Consider the following 23,180-nt stretch of genomic DNA (forward strand, 5'->3'; position numbering starts at 1 on the left):
CTAAGCAGTTGTCTTCTATTGGAGACTGTGCTATACCCGTCAGTAAAACTGTTAAAAACCTTGGAGTCACATTTGACAGCACTCTTTCTATGCAAGATCATATATCAGCCGTAACCAAATCCTGTAATTTTCATATCTACCAAATTGGCAAAATCAGAAAATACCTAAACCTCGAAACATCGAAACTCCCAGTAAATGCACTTATGACCTCAAAATTAGATTACTGCAACTCACTTCTGATCAATCTTCCGGCAAATTCTCTTCGACCATTAAAATTTATTCAGCACAAAGCAGCAAGAATTGTTTCCCGATCAAAACGGCCCAGTAGTATAACACCTGTACTCAAAGAACTGCACTGGTTGTCCTTAGAGTATCGCATTAAATTTATAATCTTATGTTTCACATACTGCTCCCTTTACTCTACTGAATTCCCTGTACATATCCACACTGCTACAACAATACCAACAAACCAAAAGCCTTCGCTCAGAGAACTAGAACCTAGTAGTTGTACCAAAAGTAAAAAGTAATCTTGGTCTCCGAAGCTTCAAAGTCGCTGCTCCGACACTATGGAATGAGCTTCCATTTGAACTGAAAAGTGTGGACAACATAAACATTTTCAAAAAGAAACTAAAAACTCATTTTTTTAACGAAGCTTTCGTGATTCCCCGGTGCGATTTTTAAACTTTTCCCCATCATTATGAATATTGTAACAGCGCACCAGAGCAGGTAATCTATCCGGATGTTGGCGCTCTATAAATGTCCATTATTATTATTATTATTATTATTATCATGTGGTGAGGTCGTGATGTCGACAGCGGTGTTTCGCCCTGTCGATAGTGCAGGAGAGGGTGTCTGGCCAAAAGGTGTCTAGTTGTTTAGATGGGACAAAAAACAAGCTTCTATGTACATATTGGCGTACACATTAAAGAACCTTTCACTCTGCTTCTAGCTCTCAGTACGCGCAGAAATAAAGATCTGTAATAAGCAGATTTAGTTCTTACATAATGCATCTTTAAGGGAGCTGAACCCTTTGAAATAAAATAACCTTTGTTTTTGCGATTAATGATTAAATTTTTATTTGGAATGGTTAAGGGGAAGTAAGTCTTTACAGATTTCATTTTCATGTTCATAAAATCCAATGAAATAGACAATAATCATTTCTTATGCAGATCAAAATAAAATTATTTTAAATGTATATTCCTTAAATTGAACACATGCTTTCATATTTTTGTAAGCATTTTTTTTTTACAATATTTCTAGAATAAAACCTCTTCATTCTTGACAGAACCTTATAGAAGTGGTAGGTATGTGTATGGAATGAATGTTCTAAATGCTATGAAACTCTGGATAAAAAACAGTACAGAAGGGCAGATACCACCACATGATCACATTCAGTTGTATTCAAGGTTGGTGTCATTATCTTAATCAGATCTAATCCACTTAATAGCAGTATTGCGAATTAAACTAATCCATCTACTATACGTATTGTGACTAATATTCACATAATATTAGGAATTGACTAATTCACCTACTAGGAATATTGTGAATTAGACTAATTCACCTATTAGGAATAAAGTGAATTAGATTTATAATTTTGCTTCATTATATCTATTTTATCAATTTGAAAAACTTCCAGAATGTGAGTTGACGAAAGAGTTGTCTGTGTGATTTGATTTTATTTCTGACCATTACCCGTTTATTGAATCATTATTACGACAGTTGTTCTTCTTTGCACATGTAAATTAACGTTTCAAAATTAAAGATACATTATGGGAGATTCGATAACGAGTTGGCAGTTCTCACTATAATAATTAAAAACTAGATAACGTAAAGGCAATTTGCTGAAAATTTCATTCAAACTGATCCACTATGAACCGACAACTAAGCGAATAAAATTTCTGTCTAGCCTCGGTCATCATTACTAAAGTCAGTACGTTAAACAGCATAGTCTCGATTATCCATTTAATCGTTTAATCGAGAAGGAAAGTTATGCAGTAAATCTGATCACAGTCCACCTAGCGATGCCATCTAGAGTTGATTATGGTCTGGATAAGTTAATTAATGTCTAATTAATAATTTAGATAACATTTCAGGCCTAAAGAAAGACCTGCAATAGGCAGATTTAGCTCTTGCATAATGTATCTTTAAGCATTTTTCTTTTTTTTTTATCAGAATGGATTTTACTTCAGACGCAGCGTTACGATTAAATGGAAATAAAGGTATATTAAGTTATCTTTAATGACATATTTACACCTTTTAGAGTAGTTGAAAACTAAAGTAACGGTGCGTAATTGCCCACGACTTAATCCACACTGTAGTCAGATAATTGAATATTAATTAAAGATACATTATGGGAGATCAGATAAAGAGCTGGCAGTTCTAACTATTATAGTTAAAAACTAGATAATGTAAAGGGCATTTGCTGAAAATTTCAGTCAAATTTATCCACTGTGAACCGAGAATTTAGCGATTGAATTTTCGGCCTAGCCTCGATCATCATTACTAAAGTCGGGACGATAAAAAACATAGTCTCGATTATCCATTTCATGATTAAATCCTGAATGAAAGTTGGGCAGCAAATCGTATCCTAATCCAATACATATCACACACCAGCAATGACACCGAGAGTTGATTATGGTGCAAACAAGTTAAATGACTAATAAATAATTTAGGTAACATTTCAGGCCTAAAGAAAGACCTGAAATAGGCAGATTTAGCTCTTGCATAATCTATGTTTAACATTTAATTAAGGAAGAAAATTTCACTGCTAGGATTCAGTCGGATATAAGACAGGCCCATCAATATTTTTCACTGCAAATATAGATGGTGCGATATCACCTATGGCGGAAGCATGAATCAAATAAAGCTATTCACCATATATACACATGGGTCCCGTGTATACATTGGCGCGCACGTAAAAGATCCCTTGGCAGTTGGAATTCGATATTTGAGTAGGCCATAGTGCCGCTGCCCGGGCAAAATTTCCCTGATTCCACACTGCATGACGTATGCCCGTCTTCATTAGCTCAGTCGGAGCAGAACAGTAGGACGTTAAACCACATTCCATTTTCATTTCATTTATTTAAGATATGACTGATTGATATACACAGAACTGTCACTGATCGGGACTATCAATGTTAATAGAATGTGTGTAAGAAGTCTAAAAGTAAGACAAAAAAAAAGAGTGGGAAAGAATGTAATAAGAAAAATAAGAGTAAGAAAGAATACAATGTAGTGTAAAAATAATATAAACAAATAGAAATGGAAAGCTAATAATTATTAAGTAGATTGCCAAAATAATCAATCAACAATCTCTGTTTGCGACAGGTAGAGCGTTTACTGGCACCGTTTGTGCTGGTTCTTCGAGTGTGTCATATGTGGAAGAGATGGGTGGATTTAATTCAGCAGATGTAGCAGCACATGAATTAACTCACAGGTACACCCTTACATTACTGTCTCCATTAATTCGCTTTATCACTGTAAATCTTAAATAATGTCATATTTTGTTATTTAGCTTTTTTATGATTATTTTTTATTTGAATTTTTTTTATTTGGATTTTTTTATTATTATTTTTAAGTTGGATTTTTGTTTTAGTTTCTTATCCACAAAATTCTTCAGTAACATTGCGTTGTGTACGGAAGCGTATAAGGGTCATGCAAAATTTTGTAGAAGATCTCGAGATCCTGTGGACCTGTGATACTTTCTCGAGATCCTCTAAAAATGTTCTCGAGATCCTCTAAAAATGTTCTCGAGGTTCTCCCATCCTGTGTTAACGATCTCGAGAATTCAAGTTAATATTCTCGGGATCTTGACATCCTGTGTAGTTGTGGTAATCCCGGCTGTATAAACTTTTCAAACGACTTTTTTACTATAGCAATATTATAATTTCTTACTACGAGCTATAGCTTTGCCAAATATATCAATAATATTATCTATATCCATCGCTTTGGCGTCTACATTTTCGATGATAAAATGGCTAATTCACTCAAGTCTTTCTTGTGACATGGTCGACCGCAAGTATGTCCATGGTATGTCTTTATACATGTAAGTTTCGAGTAGCAACGATTACGGGTAAGACAACAAACAATGCACAAACTCGGGCATTGAAGACATTAACCGAGAAGAAATCAAAAGTTCTCAAACGGCAGTACATCTTTAAATATAACTTCATCTTATTGTTCACTTGATTGATTACGGGTATGAACCTTGTGATTGTTTGTACATTAAATTCGGTGGAAACGCCTAGGAGGTCCGAGGCCCATGGTATTTTACCACCCTCGCCCAATGGGTATGACACCATTGTCCCCCCCCCACACCCCCCCCAAAGTATTTCGTTTCGATGGTCGTTCTATTGATTAGCCATTGAAATTTGTCTGTTTCGTCCATCAACAGACATGTGGATAATATTATGTCCAAACTTCTGTACTGTTATGTCTGGCATGTGGGATTTCAAACATACTCTTTGGAACGGTTCGGAAACACTACGCCATTCATCCTATGGAGTGAATGGGTGCTATTAGGTGTTTTAGAAGCATATCCTGTCTCATGGGGTCACCAACAGGGTGCTGTAAATATACTAACAAGCGGTTGCCATGAAATTTACGCCCACATTTTGCAAGAGATGGAATATGAACAAAAAAATAAAATAAAATAATAACTAACGATTTTTCGTACAATCAGGGTACATAATCCAGGAATTTACGGCCCATTACGCGCAAGTATCGAGCGGAAACCAGATCTTTGGGATATAGGCCTACACGTGTATTTTAAGTTTCATGGAAATCGGATAAAAAATGTGACCTCTATGGTCCACAACCATGGTATTACGTACTTTTACATTATTTTTTTTTAAACAATATTTTATTCAGAAATTGAAAGGGGTTGAGGAACAGGCACACCCTATATTACATCTCTATATTATATTATTTTGTCGAACAGTAACTGTTTCTGTCCGATTTTCACGAAATTTGAACTCAACCGTCCTTAGAAGTTTATAGTGACACGGTTTATTAAATCGGGTAAGAATTGTGAGTCACACTTGTGACCTCCAGATGGTCCACAAGCTAAAAACATAATTTTTCGTAAAAGGAGAGGCCATAATCCGACAGGAACCGAGATCTTTGGGTTATAAACATACATAAGTTTTATCAAAATCGGTTAAAAATTGTGACCTCTCAAGTGTCCACAAGCTAAACATGATTTTTCGTACAGTCCATGAAGTTGCGGTTCGATACATGACGAAAGGAACCCAGATCTCGGGGTTATAAAGCTGTATTTCAAGTTTCGTCAAACCCAGATCTTATTTTAATTATAAATGACCTGTAGAGAGCGTCCACAAACAAATTATGGACAGACGGGCGTCAGGATGGATAGAGGCGACGACAACATACGTTCACATGTGATCTCCCAACTCATTTCTCAGTCAATTTTGAGCATTGTACAGTTTTAATCAGCGTTAAATACGAGTATAAAACGTTTCTCTTAGTTTTGGTTCCGACCATGATGGTGAACAGAATTGGTGTGACTCTGCTACCCGGCAGTTGATGTCAAATATATTTGATCCTACTGTAGCACGTTCTAATCTTCCATCAGACTGTACTATTTATTTTGTGAAACAGTACATGAGAAACCAAGTTAGGAAAACGTAAGTACCGATTTATTTAAATCATAATGTCTGTCACAGAGTCAATGGGCGTGACAAGAAGTACTGTCGCCAGTATTATTGAAATATTGTACCACATTATATAAGTCTCAAAATTACACAGTATGTGAATGTTAAAATCCATTTTGTCCCTCTTTTTAATTAAATTATAAGTTTAGTAAATATTTTTATATTTTATTACCTAGAAACAAAGTCCAGTTGATGGTAATTATGACTGTAGGATTTCTTCCGTGACTTTTGAATTAAGAAACAACTGTTTGTGACAATGTTCCTGTCAAATCGTTTTAGTTTGACATATCATTATTTCTGTTCAGGCCTGACTGTGTGCTAAAGCGATTAAACACGTCAGCAGACGTACCGAACATGGAGAATAAACTTCCAGGAATTGTTTACGAAGCAGACGCACAATGTCAACAGGTCCATGGGGCTAAGTCGTTTCATTGCAGAGTGAGTATATACTTTATACGTACACCTAATTTGACGGCCTAGAGAAGTATCAAATCATTTATAAGTATATTGTTAAAGTAGCTAAGTCTTTAACTCGTATCATTCACGGTCTTTGTCATTGCAAACACGGCTTATTGGTCAATTTAAACCAACGTTGATGTTGTTATCTTACCGTGAAAAGATGGGCTTCTGGTATCCAATATTTAAGACACAATGAAAATTTTAAACTTGGCACACGAATCGCGTACCAGAAGGCTTTGTAATGAGCGACTCGGCGAATGAGGCTAAACGTATCCCACAAGGGAAGACTACCGGAGTAAACTGAAATACACAGACGCCAGAGGCTGCCATTTAATATGCACTTTTCTCGTATTTCGCCGAACATAACTCAAATAACTGATTAGAAATTAGAGTAAAAACAGAAACGACTGAACGTAAATCAGTTTATATAGATTCATATTACATTATTATATGCGTTGCGACCATTTGTGTCCATTTCTAGGTACCAAAGAATAGCGATTTAGCTCCTTTAAAATATTAGAGCAGGAGCCCAGGGGGGTAACCTAGCTGAAAAGTGTACCAATTTTCTCCTATATGGTATCAATGTATGTATATCTGGTATCATCAGAATGTAAGTCTGCCGGGTTTCTGGTGGTGGGTGTGGTATTCCACGCCCAAAACGCCATGCCCCCCAACTAGTCTAGATTAGCTCAAAAGTGTACCACGTGAAAATCGCACAGCAATGTACCATACATCTTAAGGTATTACAACCAACGGCTGCCAGGCAGGATACGCCCACATTTTCGAGAGATGGATAGAGAACAAGCTAAAAAGAAAGTGATTTTTGGTACAATCAGGGGCCAAAATTCAGGAAGTTACGGTCCGATATGCGCGAACAACGAAAGGAACCAAGATCTTTGGGTTATAAACTTATATTTCAAGTTTCAACAAAATCGGATAAAAAATTGTGACCTCTTTTGGGTCCACAACCTTGATATACCATATTTTTACGCTATTTGAGAACGATGGGCGGCCATTTCGTCTGTCAGTTTTGGGCCGATTTTCACGAAATTCGAACTCAGCCGTCCTTAGGGTGTAACGGTGATATAATAATACGTTTTTTTAAATCGGATAAAAATTAAGACCTCTATAGGGTCCACAAGCTAAAAACGCGATTTTTCGTACAATCAGGGGCCATAATTCAGGAAGTTACGTTCCGATATGCGCGAATATCGAAAGGAATCGAGATCTTTGGGTAATAAACTCACATTTCAAGTTTCAACAAAATCGGATAAAAATTATGAGCTCTATAGGGTCCACAACCTTGATATACCATATTTTTACGCTATTTGGGAACGAACGGCAGCCATTTTGTCTGTCAATTTTGGGCTGATTTTCACGAAATTCGAACTCAGCCGTCCCTAGGATGTAACGGTGATATAATAATACGTTTGTTCAAATCGGATAAAAATTATGACCTCTATAGGGTCAACAAGCTAAAAACATGATTTTTCGTACAATCAGGGGCCATAATTCAGGAAGTTATGGTCCGATATGCGTGAACATCGAAAGGAACCGAGATCTTTGGGTTATAAACTTACATTTCAAGTTTCAACAAAATTGGATAAAAATTGTGACCTCTACAGTGTTCACAAGCTAAAAACGTGATTTTTCGTACAATCAGGGGCCATAATCCATGAAGTTACAGTCCAATACATGCCAATATCGAAAGGAACTGAGATCTTAGGGTGATAAACTTATATTTTAAGTTTCATTGAAATCGGGTAAAAATTGTGATCTGTAGACTGTTCACAAACAATTGTGGACGGACGGACGGACGGACAGGGGCGACGACAATATACGTCCACATGAAAATGTGGGCGTATAAAAACACGCTGACAGACATTTCTAGTGGTAGGGTACCCCTGACAGAGCTATGTAATTGCCAGACATTTGTAGTGATGGAGTATCCCTGACAAGAGTTATCTAATTTCCAGACCAAAGCTAGGCTAGATTAGTTCAAATCTGTACCACCTAAAACAGCTTTGCAGTTGTTCAGTACCATCACAGGAATCATGAATGGCCACTGCCAGACAGTTTGTGCGGTGGGTTGCCCCTAACAGACACGCCCAAAATAACACGACCCCCAACTAGGATAGATTAGCCGGCACTGTTCCTGTGGTCCAAAAAATTAAAAATTGTGCCAGGATGTGTAGAATACTAATACCTAGCACATATGGAAGAGGCGATAAACTGTGGTTGTAGGAACAATTTTATTTTTCAAAAACGCATTTTTAGCCCCATAAAATGTTTTTTGCCCAAAAATCAATTTCTTGCAATCGCAGTTTATCGCCTCTTCCATACGTGCTAGGTATTAGTATCCTACGCATCCTGGGTAAAAATCTAATTTTTTAGAACACGGGAACAGTGCCTGCGAAGCTAGCCTAGTTGGGGGCGTGGCATTTTGGGGCGTGTCTGTTAGGGGTAACCCACCGCACAAACTGTCTGGCAGTGGTCATTCATGACTCCTGTGGTGGTACTGAACAACTCCAAAGCTGTTTTAGGTGGTACATATGGAAGAGGCGATAAACTGTGGTTGTAGGAACAATTTTATTTTTCAAAAACGCATTTTTAGCCCCATAAAATGTTTTTTGCCCAAAAATCAATTTCTTGCAATCGCAGTTTATCGCCTCTTCCATACGTGCTAGGTATTAGTATCCTACGCATCCTGGGTAAAAATCTAATTTTTTAGAACACGGGAACAGTGCCTGCGAAGCTAGCCTAGTTGGGGGCGTGGCATTTTGGGGCGTGTCTGTTAGGGGTAACCCACCGCACAAACTGTCTGGCAGTGGTCATTCATGACTCCTGTGGTGGTACTGAACAACTCCAAAGCTGTTTTAGGTGGTACAGATTTCAGCTAATCTAGCCTAGCTTTGGTCTAAATATTAGATAACTCTTGTCAGGGATACTCCACCACTACAAATGTCTGGCAATTACTACATAGCTCTGTCAGGGGTACCCCACCACTAGAAATGTCTGTCAGAGTGTTTTTGTAATATCTGAAGATGTACCGTACACTGCAGTAAGATTTTCGTATGGTACACTTTTGAGCTAATCTAGCCTAGTTGGGGATCATGGCATTTAGGGCGTGGAATACCACACCCACCACCAGAAACCCGGCAGATTTACATTCTGATTATACCAGATATACATACATTGATACCATATAGGAGAAAATCGGTACACTTTTCAGCTAGGTTGACCCACTGGGCTCCCGGTCTATATCGCCGTAACGCGACATTCGTATTTTAATTAGGGTTGTTATATCAGATTTGCCAAAAACTGTCCGCCGAAAAAGGCAACACTCATCTTGATTTTGATGAATTGCTGTCAGTGTTCATTTGACAAACTTATAAAATACTTGTTGTGGATTTCTAAAGAATCGGATATACCCCCTTTTTCATTGGCAAGTTTATGGAGGATAATGGAAACGTTTTTTATTTTGATTAACCATGGCGGTATGTCATATACACTTGAATGGGATTAACACTGTTTACAATTATTATCATTATACACTTGAATGAAATTAACACTGTTTACAATATTATTAATATACTTTTGTCGCTAGTTTATTGTTCAGTTGTGTATAAATTATAAGTGAGAAATCTGTGCATTCACATAAACTATTTTTAACTGCATAAATAAAGAAAACGCATTCCGTAAAAAATTGCTTTTCATACATCTTTTCTGTCAGGAATGGGTGGGTGGGTTGCGGAATGGTTTTGATCATATGGTCTATCATTGATTCAAGTGAGTAGTTTGGATCCGACACTTGTACGTGGCAAGGGTTAGGGTCGCCTGCCTAACCCAGTGGGTTCTCTCCGGGCCCACCGGTTTCCTCCCACTGATAAAGACCCCTATAGTAAGCGAATTATTGAAATAAAATGGTAACATTTGTTAGTCCCGGAATGACCTAGTTTGTGTGCAGTGGACGTTAAACCCCATTTCTCTCTCGCTTTCTGTCGAATTTTCAATGGTTACTGATTTATTATCTTAGAACAGTTATGTAGATAGTCCAGATGCTTTTTGTTATGAAGACCTGTACTGTTATGATCCTATCCAAGATGTATGTGATTTTCAAGTACCAGCACTCGGGACACCATGTGATAATAAAGCTGTACGTATCATTCAGTTCTTCTAAATACTTATAAATTTTAAATTGTGTTTTGGCCCGTTATCCTGTTGCAAGGAAGACCGATGTGAAGATTGGTTATAACTTATTGCCAGTATGTCCCCATCCTTGTCGTAGGTGGTGAACACAGGTATACAACAGCTGAGGACAATGCTTTCCACAGGCGCCTAAAAAACACGGAAAACGTCTTTCAAGAACCCCCCCCCCCCCTTCCAATTCAGGACAAAAAAAACGTCTGAAACTAATTCTGTATCATATAGAAAGGTAAGAAACCCACTGACAAAGAAAGTTGCGGAAGGGACTACCTAAGAGGAGAATCTTTATTACAATGTTTTGAAATAAAATATTCCCCTTTTCTCTACAGTGGTGTATGGATGGAGAATGTCACTATGATGACAGAGCACCAGAAAGAGACAGTGAGTTCTTACTCATCTTATTATTTACGCATCAACTTCTAAGTTAAGTTGGAGCCACGGTGGCTCAGTGGGTGGGACGATGGCTCGATAACCAGGAGCTCTCGGGTTCGCTCCCGGTGTTGACTGAGAACGTTTCTCAACCAATTCCGGTGCGGTTCCGCTTGCCAGTGGTGCAGGGCGGAAGACTGGCAAGGACAGTGTCTAGTCGTTTGGTAGAGATAGAAAAAAAGCAAGGCCCTGTTTACACCTTGAAGTGCAAGTAAAAGACCACTTGACATTTGAATTCGAAATAAGAGTAGGGCCGTAGCGCCGCTGTCCGGGTACATTTTCCCTGATAGAACATTTCATTAGCAAATACCATTGCTACGATATTAAACGAAGTCTGGATTTTCCCTTTTAACGAAGATATTGTATAATCTACTAGAAATCTCAGTTACCGGATAATCTAGAGGGTAGATTATTCGTTTGCCATGTAAATCAATGTCTAAATAATAATTTGTAGAACATTTGAAGCAAGAAAAAATATTTGCAGTTGACAGATTCAGATCGTACAACAGGCCCGTAGCCAGCCTGCGGAAGGGCAGTGAAGGTTTTTTAATTTTTTTTTTGGGGGGGGGGGGGGTATATGAAATCGACCTGAAATTGTGGTCTGTGGAATATATCCCGGGCGGGAAATCATATACTTGTTCTCTAAGCAGAAAAAACTATCCTAGAGAGGGAACAAGTGAGAAGGGGGTCCCACTGCCAGTCCGGGCCCGATGATATCGATTTTTGTCAAGTCAGCTGGTTGAGTGACAAACGGGAGCCTGACGGAAATATTGGACAATTAACAAGACCGCTACCTGTCAACCAGAAATAATATGGAAACATTTCTGATATCTATAACCTAATAATTTCAAAACTCGGGCACTATGTTTCACGATTTTTGGGAAATGGATCTTCATTATTTTTTCTAAGTAATATAAAAGAAATATTATTTTGACACCAAATCGTCGGATCCGGGCCAAGGCATTTGCATCTGTTGCCCTCGCCATGATCCGTCACTGCTCCTCCACCGGAAAATACTGAAAATTTGACGGCCGCAAATGCGTTTTCCAGCCCAGAAAATCGTTCTCTAGCAAACTCTGAACAATGAACATAGTGACAAGACAGGGACCGTACGACAGTGTGCCATTGGGAAAGTCAGTACAAAATATATGGCAGATAGATGTCAGAACATAACCAATAGGCTAATATGAGACTGGGTGCAAGGTGCCACGTCCCCAAATCAATACTCCACATGACCATCCCCGACTGCTGTCTATTATTACAAACAGTAGGTATTTTTTTTAGAACTATGGTCGGCAATATTTTTTTTCGGGCGTGGGGGGAGGGTGGGGGGTCATTTTGGCTACGAGACTGTCTTACAATATACATCATTAACATGGTTTCTTTAAAGAACAGTATTGGTGTCAGTCATTATCACATATGCGATAGAACTTGTTGAACACATTCAAAATATAATTTTAACACAGAGATCATTGCTACGCTAGATGTGTAACGAAGATTTCAAGAAACGGAAGTAACGCAAAAAAATAGAAAACAAGAGTTATCCTTCTATCATTATAACTGACTAGCGATAACAGATACACGACCGAGTTTCAATCACTGATAATTCCTTGAGAGGATATCTGACAATTCAAAAGAATAATTGAATGTCACTAGATAAGACAAAACAAGAAAAATAGAAAAGGCCCGTACATTCTCTTGTTTTTATTCATTCTTTAATAAACACTTGGTAATGCACGGGCTTTTTCTTTTTTTTTTTATTTTTCTCTTATCTAGTGAGTCAGTTCTTTTTATGAATTGTCAGATAACCTCTCACACCAATATTGTCCTTTAAACTCCTAGATAACAACTAAAACAGTATATATTTGTTATTAATTAAAACTAATTATCGAGACAAGATGTTTTGTATGACAAGCGTCTGAAGCATCTACATACCGCAAACATAGAACTATATCTGTTCTCAATCATGTGTATACTATAAAAATACAGCATACGTTTAGACGAAGCGTGCATTTAAGCCAATTCTCAATAAAACTGATGTATATTTTTTAAAGGTGATTGTTTATTTGGTGATACGCCCTCTGGTTATTATAATATAACAGACACAGGAGAATCATGTGCACAGAGAATTCTATCAGCACCCTATGATTGTTATGATCATTTCTTTAGCTCTGTATGCTGTAAATCCTGTGCAAAAATAAAAAGAGACGTTCAAGGTAATCTATTAATTGTATTTAGTTGTTGAGGATTTTTATTTCTTACGTGATTACAGTAGGGCTAACTCTAGTAAATATGGTGACATTTTCATACTATATTATATTTTCATATAAAAAACTATATTAATAAAACCATGCCATTTCTATATTTATTTTCATATGCTTTCATTAATTAACAAATGTTAGTATGGGGACCGTAAAATCTAGGGGCTTTTTCTAATTGGAATAGGCTACTTAGTTCTTCTTAATATGCCATTATGTAAAGAGTATAGTAGATAGCTTAGTCAGATACAGTGCAATGGTAAGGATAGGGTGGATTATAGTCAGTTACTCTAGTTCCTTTCTTTATGGCGATCAAATACAATCGGACGATACACTTGCCTGATCCCTATTTGCGGAATTATAGTCTTGAGGCGAACTGATATACTCACATTATGTATGGATCACTTAATATTCATGGTTTAAAGGCGGAAGGATAACAGAGTTAATATGTTGGTTACGGATGTATACGGCGGATAGTTACATGTTTTCAGTATGCTACTTTTAGTTTGTGTATCTCCAAATTTTAGTGAACAACATCATACAAATTTTAGAGCAAAGACATGGTAATTTAATGCCCAGTCTGTAGTGAAGAGCGTTCAGTCCATCAAAAATTTGGGAAAACGTTGGAGATTGACAAGGAGTCAGAACAAATATTGAAATCAAAGGGGAAAAAAATTGTAGTCTTCCACCGAACGGGTTAACAGTAGTTGTTTCCCCTGTAGGCCTATGTTTTCCGGGTCCATTTATCTATAACATTTATTGACTTAATTTGACTTAGTTTAACTTTCTACAGGTTGTGAATATGGTGATCGACTTTTTGAATGTTTTGATAATATTTGTGGAAAATATGTCATTTTGAAGGGTGTGTCTTTCCTTTATGACATTAAATGTTGTGAAACCTGCAAGAATCGGCAACATGGTGTAGAAGGTCTGGGTTTTAAAAATGGTGATAACAACTCAAGCCAGGAAAACGTTGTACCTGTATGATTGCCACTCGTTTCATTAACTAATAAATAAAATATTGAATAAAATGATTTAATTAAATACTGCGTATGTCAACACCTAAAATGGATTTCGTCATTATCACGATTTTCTATAGTTCACTAAAGTATGCACTAATGCAACAATCATAACAATACACCTATTTACATATGTATAGAATTAGATTTCGACTGCCGCCGTTACAACTCTGCGAATAAATGAAAATGGAATGTGGTTTAACGTCCTACTGTTCTGCTACGATTGGGCCAATGAAGGCGGGCTTATTTCATTTATTATGCCATACAGTATGCTATGAGAGAAATTTCGCCCAGACAGCGGCACTACGGCCTACTCTTATAACGAATTCCAACTACCAAGGGTTCTGTTACGTGCACGCCAATGTTTACACGGGACTTCAGCGTCCCATTCGAATGATTATACTTTGTACCTTGTCCCTTGCCAGGCCCTCCGCCCTGCACCACTTATATAAAAATTCGTTCTTTCCATCAACAATTCAAGACTGGAAATTATTGGATTCATCAACAAAGAAACTAGAAAATATCAAAACGTTTAAAAATAATTTGTCTGAGAGATTCATGACAATAAAAGCCACGAATTATTATGCGAGCGATAATAGAAAATTGAGTATTTTACACACAAAACGTCGTCATGGGAATAGTTCCGTCAACTCAGATATGTCTCGGATAAACTTAATTGAAAAACCTAAATTTTCTTGTGGACCCCCTATTGAGCGCTTCGCGCCTTCGGCACAAGCAACGCGCGACTTCGCCTCCTGTGCGACTTCGCCTTGCCGTGCCCTCCCCCCTCTTCCGTGGTCTCTGGGTCCGCCCTTGCACAGCACTATTTTATGGAATGTAATTTGTTTGATAATGAAAGAAAGGAACTTTTCGATTCTTTACGGAGCATCAGCATCATAAATACACTTCTTTGGGGCGATTCTAGTTTAAATACGCACAGTAACATTAATATCTTTAATCAAGTACAAAAATATATAAAATCAACTAAAAGGTTCATTGGATAAGTATTTGTAGTTTTTTTTTCGTTTTGCACCACAGTAAATAAGTTTATTTGATTTTTTTGTGTTCATAATACTATTGCATTGTGAGATCTTCCTCTTGCAACTTTCGAGTTCGATTTTTTATTTATATTTATTCGTAACCTTGTATTCTCATATTGAAGTTCAAAAGAAGACACTAAATCCTTAAGTGAAATTCTTTGAATATGTAAAAGAAAAAAATACTTTCATAATCAAATATTTCAGAATTTTACAATAATGTGATTTTTAACTATTTATATCGTTCATTTGTTTTTGTTCTTAACAATTGTACTATTTTAACTGTCAAATATATCCTATGTGGAGAGGGCATCGGTAAGTTTTCGTAACTTTTGTCGTAATTCGTTTGTACTGTATTTATGTTCTGGTACAATAAACTATGTTTAAACCTACCAAACCACTGACAATGGATGACCACGCCGGAAAATCCCGATGAATTTTCTTCTCGGCCAACATCGGAATTGAACACGCGTCTTCAGGTTAGCGAGCCGATGTTTCACTCACTGAGCCACCCTGGCTTCCAACTCTGCAAATAACTGATGTGTAAGCGATAATAAGACGAGACACACAAAGAAGAGCATTACTACACGGATAGTCATACTGCCCATTAATTGATATTTTGCTATTATTTGCTAACTTATAATCTTTGTAAATTTAGCGAACTCAAAACAGATTTACTACAATAACGTTACATCAACCAGCATCAACCGGAATAGCTACAAAGCTAACATGACATCGTATGCTAATTAACATCCATGTAACTAAAGTTTCCATTAGAAATAGCATGTATGATGCAATACATGTTATATGCTTTTTTATTGTAATAATTCGCTTTGAAAAGATAAAGACGAGTTTACTGTATATTATGTCCAGACGTATGACTTGGTTAGAAGTAATTCGAAAACTCTTGATTATAAATCATAATTTTCGGTTTTCGGAGACTTTTAAAACCGGTTATGACTGTTATATCGTCGTTGAATTCTTTACAAATTATTTTCAGATTGCGAATTTGGAGATCATGAGGAAAACTGTTTCTCCTTTTTATGTGGAAGAAATCGTACTTTTTATGACGATGATGATGCGTCGTATGAAGCAGTATGTTGTGCAACATGTTTCGTACCAACAACATCTTCGACAACAATCATTCCAACTACAAAACTAACAACAACAACTCCGTCAACAACCACAAAACTAACAACTTCTCCAACAACAACTACGAAACTAACAACCACCATCAAACCAACTTCTGCCTCAACAACAACCACTCCTAAAACAACTACCAAATTAACTACAGCCACACCAACAACCACACCAACTACGACTACTAAACTATCAACAACCAACCCAACAACAACCATTCCGACAGCAACTACCGAGCTGACAACAACCCCCCCAACAAGCACTCCGGAAATTTCGAAATCATCAACAATCAAACCTGCAATAACAAGGACAACTGGCCAGCAAACTACAGTCCTATCTGAAACAAACCAAAGACAAGGTAATATTTAGTTTATGCTGGGTTTACATTGTCCATGCTTGACTGTAAATTCTTATAGTTTAGCTCACAGAAAATCGAAGTTGTGGTCACCCAGATAAGTCAAATTAGGGATTACGTCCCCTCCACCTAGAGCTTATATCAATTTATTTCACTGAAACAAATCGTAATGTAGCAATTACAAGGTTTGGTCATCTGTTATTTTATATAAAAGTGTGAAATTCACTTCTTGAGTAAAGCATGTAACTTTGCACATGGGTAAAATGATACCCAAGGATCATGAAAAATCCCCCCCCCCCCTGTGAAAAAATTGTCAACCATAAAAAACCCTAGATATACAGTGTCCGTCAATTATAAAACACTCCTGAGAACACTTCCCGCCCATCTCCTTGCTCTGAGCTAATTAAGACCCTGGATGGGCCATAGACAGCTCGACCAGCTGGGCCCTTTGCGGAACTGATTTGCCGTAGTAAAACTATAACCGCTGTAAGAGAAACGAAATTTCCGAGGATATACTGATGGAATAATGTCAAGCACTACAACTTAGTCAAACATTACCATGTCAGTCGGCCAGTGAGAATCAATTGATGTTCCGCCAATTGCTGGATAAAATGAAAACAAACGTAATTTATTATTGCTTAAAATAAGAGAAATATATTCTGTAATTCACTTTCACACATCTGAATTGACTTTCACACATCTAATTCACTTTCACACATCTGAATTGACTTTTCAAACATCTGAATTCACTTTCAAAAACTTTCAAACCCTAACGGGTGACAGCTTTCTATTTTTATCGCTCAAGAAAATGTCTATAAGTTCATCACTGTCTATTTTGCGAACGATATCAGCGTTCATTACCATTAAATACAAATAATTCAAGCTCATTTGCCCTATTGAACTTCTGTTAAGTTTAGACGTGAAAAAGACCTCCGGCCGAAGTATTGGAAACCACCATACTGAGATAAATTCTGAGAGCTAAGCTGTTTTTGTGAATAAGTGTAAGCATTTCATTTTTTACACTTAGTTTACTATGTTGATTCACTGGGAAGGTTTTCATTAACATACGGAAATGGCAGAATTCCTCTGGGGCGGAATTTATGTCGATATCATTCGGATATTTTCTAGCTAGTTGCTCAACAGACGATATTACTTTATCCCTAGTTTGAGAACCATTTCTCAAACTAGCTAGAATTCCGAACCTTTCCACTAGAACCTTGTATTTTTCGATCCGTTCAGACAGTGACGCATGTAGCTTATCACAAATGGGTATAAACTGCGTGCGTGATTCTAAACGATTCAGAAGGGTTTAAATTAGCTTAAGGACCACTACTGTCATCCCACAGTTTATTACGTTTTCGTTTAGGTGTCTTTTCTTCGCAGTATTCGTTACAACTAGTTAGCTCCTTTGCCTTCATTTCGAACTGATCTTGGCTCGTTCACAATTCTTTGATGTAATTTAGTAAGGCCTGTAAATGTGTCACAGCACTATTTAGCCCTAACGTGGAGGTTTGCAATATTTTGCCGGTTTTGTTCGTGGTCGATAGGACAGAGTTCCAGATTACAGTCATCAGACCCTTTTCCAACTTAGCCATGTCTTTCGCAAAGCCAGCTGCCGTTGCCTGGGTATCTTGTTTCTCAGTCGGACTTTCCGAAAGTGAGACTAATAAAATATATCGGATTTTCTCGTAGCCCAGACGCACAGTATCACTGTGGGCTGACCATCTAGTATCGGAAAGTCTTTTCAGAGTATGCGCCTTTATTAGTTTTTATTCATCAGTGAGAAGATTCCACCGGTGAGTCGAGTTTGTCATACAAGTATACAACCCTTGTACAAACATAAAGAATCGGCCAGCGTATTCAACACAGTCTGCTGCACTTTGTCCGACAAGATTTAACAAGTGCGCACAACATGGTACGAAATCAACGAGTACATTGACCCTCTTTACGTGAGCTTGCATGCCATTATATTGTCCCGACCTGTTTGCCGCATTATCAATCATAAGACTGTCCACGGCAGTCTGATGTGCCAATCTGGTTCTCTTTGAACCAATACGCTCCTGTATGATTCCTGATCGGTATAAACGTGAGAAATCTCTCGATTGGACCATCACATGTCGTGTACCGAAGAACGATAGCAAGTTGGTCTATATGTAATGTATGGTGTCGAATCCGCTGTAAATGGCTAATACTTAGATTTCTGTACTTCTTTCACAATTTCTTTTTTCACACGTTCGCCGAATAGTTCGATAAACTCCTCAAATGTGGTTTTCGATAACATAGAAAAGGATCGTATTCTGACAATAGATCCATAAGACCCAACGACGATCAACTGTTACCAAACAACTTGCAAATAGAGCAGTATAATCTGCTGCCAGCTCCATCTCCATGCCCAGAAAGAGAGTAACACAACCATTTTCGTTCTACCATTTCACCATTGACGAGTTTCCGATAGAAAAATTCCATTGTTATTTTACGTCCATACTTTTCTTTTCCTACTATCTTCTTAGAAGTGGTTAGGGCACTTGTTATATTCTGACAAGCTGTAATTTTTTCACTTTTAGTAAAGTACTCCCTCATTTCATCACTTATATGTGATGGGAATAGACCCACATCAAAAGGATAGGCATTTCTAACGCCTACTCTTTTTTTGTCACTAGGTATATGCCCATACCCACCTTCATTTTCATCTTAGTCAGCTAAGCTGTTATCATCACTTTCAGAAATCACTCCCCCATGGTCGGTCGGCGACTCATTATTCTCGATGATATCATTCGTGTTTTCATCGACTGAGTAGTGACCCTGTCCCAGCCGTCGAAAAATAAGCTGTCATCACTTTCAGAAATCATTTCCCCATGGTCGGTCGGCGACTCATTATTCTCGATGATATCATTCGTGTTTTCATCGACTGAGTAGTGACCCTGTCCCAGCCGGCGAAAAATATCGTGATTTTCGGCATAGTTTTAGCCGCTTTTTTCAGCATTTCAGCTTCTTGTTTTTTTCTATTCTCTCATCTCCCATCCACACCTTTGCCTACGTTGAAATCGCAAAAACTTTTTTAAAACCGGATACCAGGCTAATGCAAGGCGAGTGAGTGACTAGTCTCCCAGTTGGAGTGATCGATCACACTAAAGCTCATCTCGAGCGCTATGGTGTTCCCTCATAGTGAACGGCGGACACAAACGTGTGAGGTTCGCCGGAAGCGTAGTCCACTAAATTAAATAATGTAAAACATCAAATTTAAAAAGGTCGATATCCTGTCCGAAATGCAGTATAATTTGAACAAAAATAAGTTATTTCGGTGACAATTTTGAAATTCAAGATGATCCTTAGTAGTCATAGTACCCCTGTGCAAAGGTTCTTGCTTTACTCAAGAAGTGAACATTTTTGTATGGTTAGCCGCTCAACTAATTGTATCTGCATCACAGATCGCTATATAGGTCATGAACAAAATAGTTACAGTATAATATTCATTAAAAGAAGCTATGGTACGTTCATGAGAAGAAGCTATAACACGTTACGGAAAAATAGTTATACCATTTTCATGTCAAGTAGCTATATTATCTTTATGTCATGTAGCTATAGTATATTCAAGTCACATAGCTACATTATAATCATGGAATGCAGCTCCCTCAACTTACATTGTACATTAATTATAAATATTTAATCGACTACAGTTCCTACAGATGGAAGTATAGATTTAATTTTGTTTTAACAGGATGTTCAGGACCAGATCTTTTCCCAGAAGAATGTGCTGTAGTGGTTAACCATGGCGCTGATTGTTCCAAATTTGTTGATGTTTGCTGTGTAGCGTGTGGCAACAATATTTCGGACAGAGTCTACGTATTCTCTTATTTAACGTACTTATTAATATTCCTTAGTTATATAAGCTTATTCATATTATGTTAAAGCTTCTTATCAACTTTGTTAAACCTGGTACATTTCAAATATTCTAAAATATTTTCCCGCTTAATTTCATTTTCATAGTATTGATGAGACGTCCTATCAGTCATATAATAGAAATGTTTTCAAAAAGGGTTCTGTTAAGAGATTTGAGCATGTATATATATTTATATCTTTAGGGATTTTGACTAATGTCAATTTCATCGAAACTAGTTTTTCCATCTACTAATCGGTGTATCGATGGACTTTTGGATATTGCTTAAGTAATGGTTAATGCTGCCACCTGGATAATGAAGACGGAGCAATACCAGCTCATTAACCACTGTTGCATAAAATACAAATTATTTGTTGGTTATTTTCATTGGCCTAACAAGTTACCGTGTCTACTAGACAAAAAAGGTACTTAGTAAAAGAACTTTGATTGGCTGGCTGACTGATGGTAGGCCTAAATATACTGTCACCAGAAGTCCAACTTTTTATTTAAAATGATCAAACCATTCAATGAAGAAACCCTTGCGGTTACAACATTAGCTGAAGTTACACCTATATATATTATAGGAATAGCCTAGTCCTACTTGTAAGCCTATAGAAGTCTGCACAAATGAAATAATTTCTATGATGCGACAAATTCAGATATTTACACGCACAACCTACGTGCACTGCAGTTGATCCATGATGTGACCGCTCACTACTACAATGCTCGCAAAGCTGTAGGCGAGCCCAAAAACAGACGCAGTCGGATATCGATTGAAAGTAGTTCAGCTCTGAACGTAGGTCTCATTACACTCGTCCTGTACGTTCAGGAACCGTCCTATTGAATCCTTGTTGAAAAACTTTCGAACCCCAGTCAATTTTACTGGGCAACTGTTTGCTGCTAAACGGTCGCGTGCCCTGTGAACGCCTGTACAATGTAAAGGAACATTATAGTGAAAAAATATGACCTTGCTTACGGTACCTCGTTAGATCAGAATGCGCGACACATCATGCTGTTGTCTCCCTTCAACTATTAGGCAATAACAGTCAAATCTAATATTATCTTCCCCATGATTTTGATTCACCGGACATGAATAGCGAATAATAGCGAAGTTCTATGGGTACCTTTGAATTACAAAAAGATACTATAATTAGCTTAGTTACAATTTCAGTTTTATGTAGTATGATTTTTCATTTTCTATCTCTCATCTTCTCTGGGAATCGAGTGAAGCAAATAATAACACTGATTATTTCAAACAATTTGTCATCTTCCTCGCTATCCTTGGATTTCCTTCTTCAACGGACATGATAGTGCAAGATATTCTAAGTTCGGATTGAAACGATAATGATTTATTTCAATGAATCATCGCTTTAAATGTATGGAATGTTGATTTTACTGATCATTTTCTAAGAATAAAGAAGGTATCCTTCAACAAGGGCAAGATTTTCGTTGCTTGGTTGTTTGTGTTTGCTTTACCATGTATAGATGTATCTCTCGGACATTGACCCAAAAGGCAATGTTTTATATAGTAAGTTAGGATACAAAAACAACCCCTGACACGCTAATTACCCCACTTGTATTGAGACATAATAAGACACATGTCTATGGGTAACAACTACAGCTTCTACTTATGCCAGCTGGAAAAAATATCTCTGAGAACATTTTTTTGCAGTGTTGGGTGGGGTAATTTACATTTTAGAGTGAAGTACAATATTTCGTGTGATATTATGCCGCGGTGACCGATACCTTGGGGATGCTAAATTTGCTAGCTTCTACAACTTTCTTAGAATGAGTTACCCACTGTTCCTTCCTTCGGCTATTTCTGTACAGAATTTAGTCATCTGGTTTCTTTTTAAAGAGCAGCAAAATGTTACCTTATTTGGTAGACGTCGAGTTAAAGGTAACGTTCAATGCGATAGATTACAGATGACCACAATGCTAAAAGACAGCTGATGTAACTACACTGTACGATCCAGGATTTATTAAACGCTTACAATTATAGCCAAGCTTTAATCTAATTATTTTACGTATTTAAATGCTGGCTATTTATTTGTTTATATAACTTAGACCAGCGCGTTTTTCCCGGCAGTTGGTTGAGCGATAATAGCTATTGTAGAAATATTGGGCTTAAAAGTTTTAAACGTTAAATCCTATAAAATAGTTACTGTGTTTTAGTTGTAGAAGTTGTAGAAATTATTGTATAAAGATAGTTTTGCTTTTATCCTACTTTTGATCTTGATCTTATAACGATTTGAAGTGATGCTGTGACACAGGTCGTTGCCTTTACCCAAGTTGCTGTCGCTCGTGTAGCGTAGTGTCACATACCTCTTTTCGGAGTTGGGACGCAGGATTGTGCCCCAGACTGACAAAATGACATCACAGTGGCACATGAGGGATTGGATTCCAACACAAAGGAGGGTATGTGGTGTCACATGCGATAGTCTTTTGAGGGCCTTGTGACGGTATTGTCACATATACACTTTTTAGTAGACGACATGCAACATGAAACCCAATTTCTCGTATTCACCTATTTTTCATCATTGGTTACTTGTTGAACCACCACACATATAATATAGTGCATCATGCCTTCTTAACTGCAATGGTCAGCCTCATATGTAAAACGTCGGTTAAAGACACATGTCCACCTGTTATGTTTCTGGGAAAATCAGATTAGGTTTGTGCACACATAAAGGTCAACTGTGGTTATTGGCTAGAATTAAATAATGCT

The 23,180-nt window shown here is 37.4% G+C and overlaps 1 protein-coding gene across 2 annotated transcripts in view; it reads left to right on the forward strand.

Moving 5' to 3' along the window:
• LOC126824369 (A disintegrin and metalloproteinase with thrombospondin motifs 3) overlaps nt 1–21,897 on the forward strand; it is a 35,490-nt gene extending 13,593 nt beyond the window's left edge. The window contains exons 8-17 of one of the 2 annotated variants that reach the window (XM_050553579.2): nt 1,261–1,406; nt 2,173–2,219; nt 3,328–3,436; nt 5,487–5,645; nt 5,978–6,110; nt 10,168–10,287; nt 10,667–10,718; nt 12,821–12,982; nt 16,081–16,578; nt 20,294–21,897. In XM_050553579.2, the coding sequence (XP_050409536.2) occupies nt 1,261–1,406; nt 2,173–2,219; nt 3,328–3,436; nt 5,487–5,645; nt 5,978–6,110; nt 10,168–10,287; nt 10,667–10,718; nt 12,821–12,982; nt 16,081–16,578; nt 20,294–20,484 (1,617 nt within the window). In that variant the 3' untranslated portion in view covers nt 20,485–21,897. Of the gene's footprint in view, nt 1–1,260; nt 1,407–2,172; nt 2,220–3,327; nt 3,437–5,486; nt 5,646–5,977; nt 6,111–10,167; nt 10,288–10,666; nt 10,719–12,820; nt 12,983–13,817; nt 14,069–16,080; nt 16,579–20,293 lie in introns of those variants that run through there. The other variant, XM_050553580.2, reaches the window with a different exon arrangement.
• The last annotated feature ends 1,283 nt before the right edge of the window (nt 21,898–23,180 follow it).

This window comes from Patella vulgata, chromosome 6 (assembly GCF_932274485.2).
Source record: "Patella vulgata chromosome 6, xgPatVulg1.2, whole genome shotgun sequence".
NCBI classification, from domain to species: Eukaryota; Metazoa; Mollusca; class Gastropoda; family Patellidae; genus Patella; species Patella vulgata.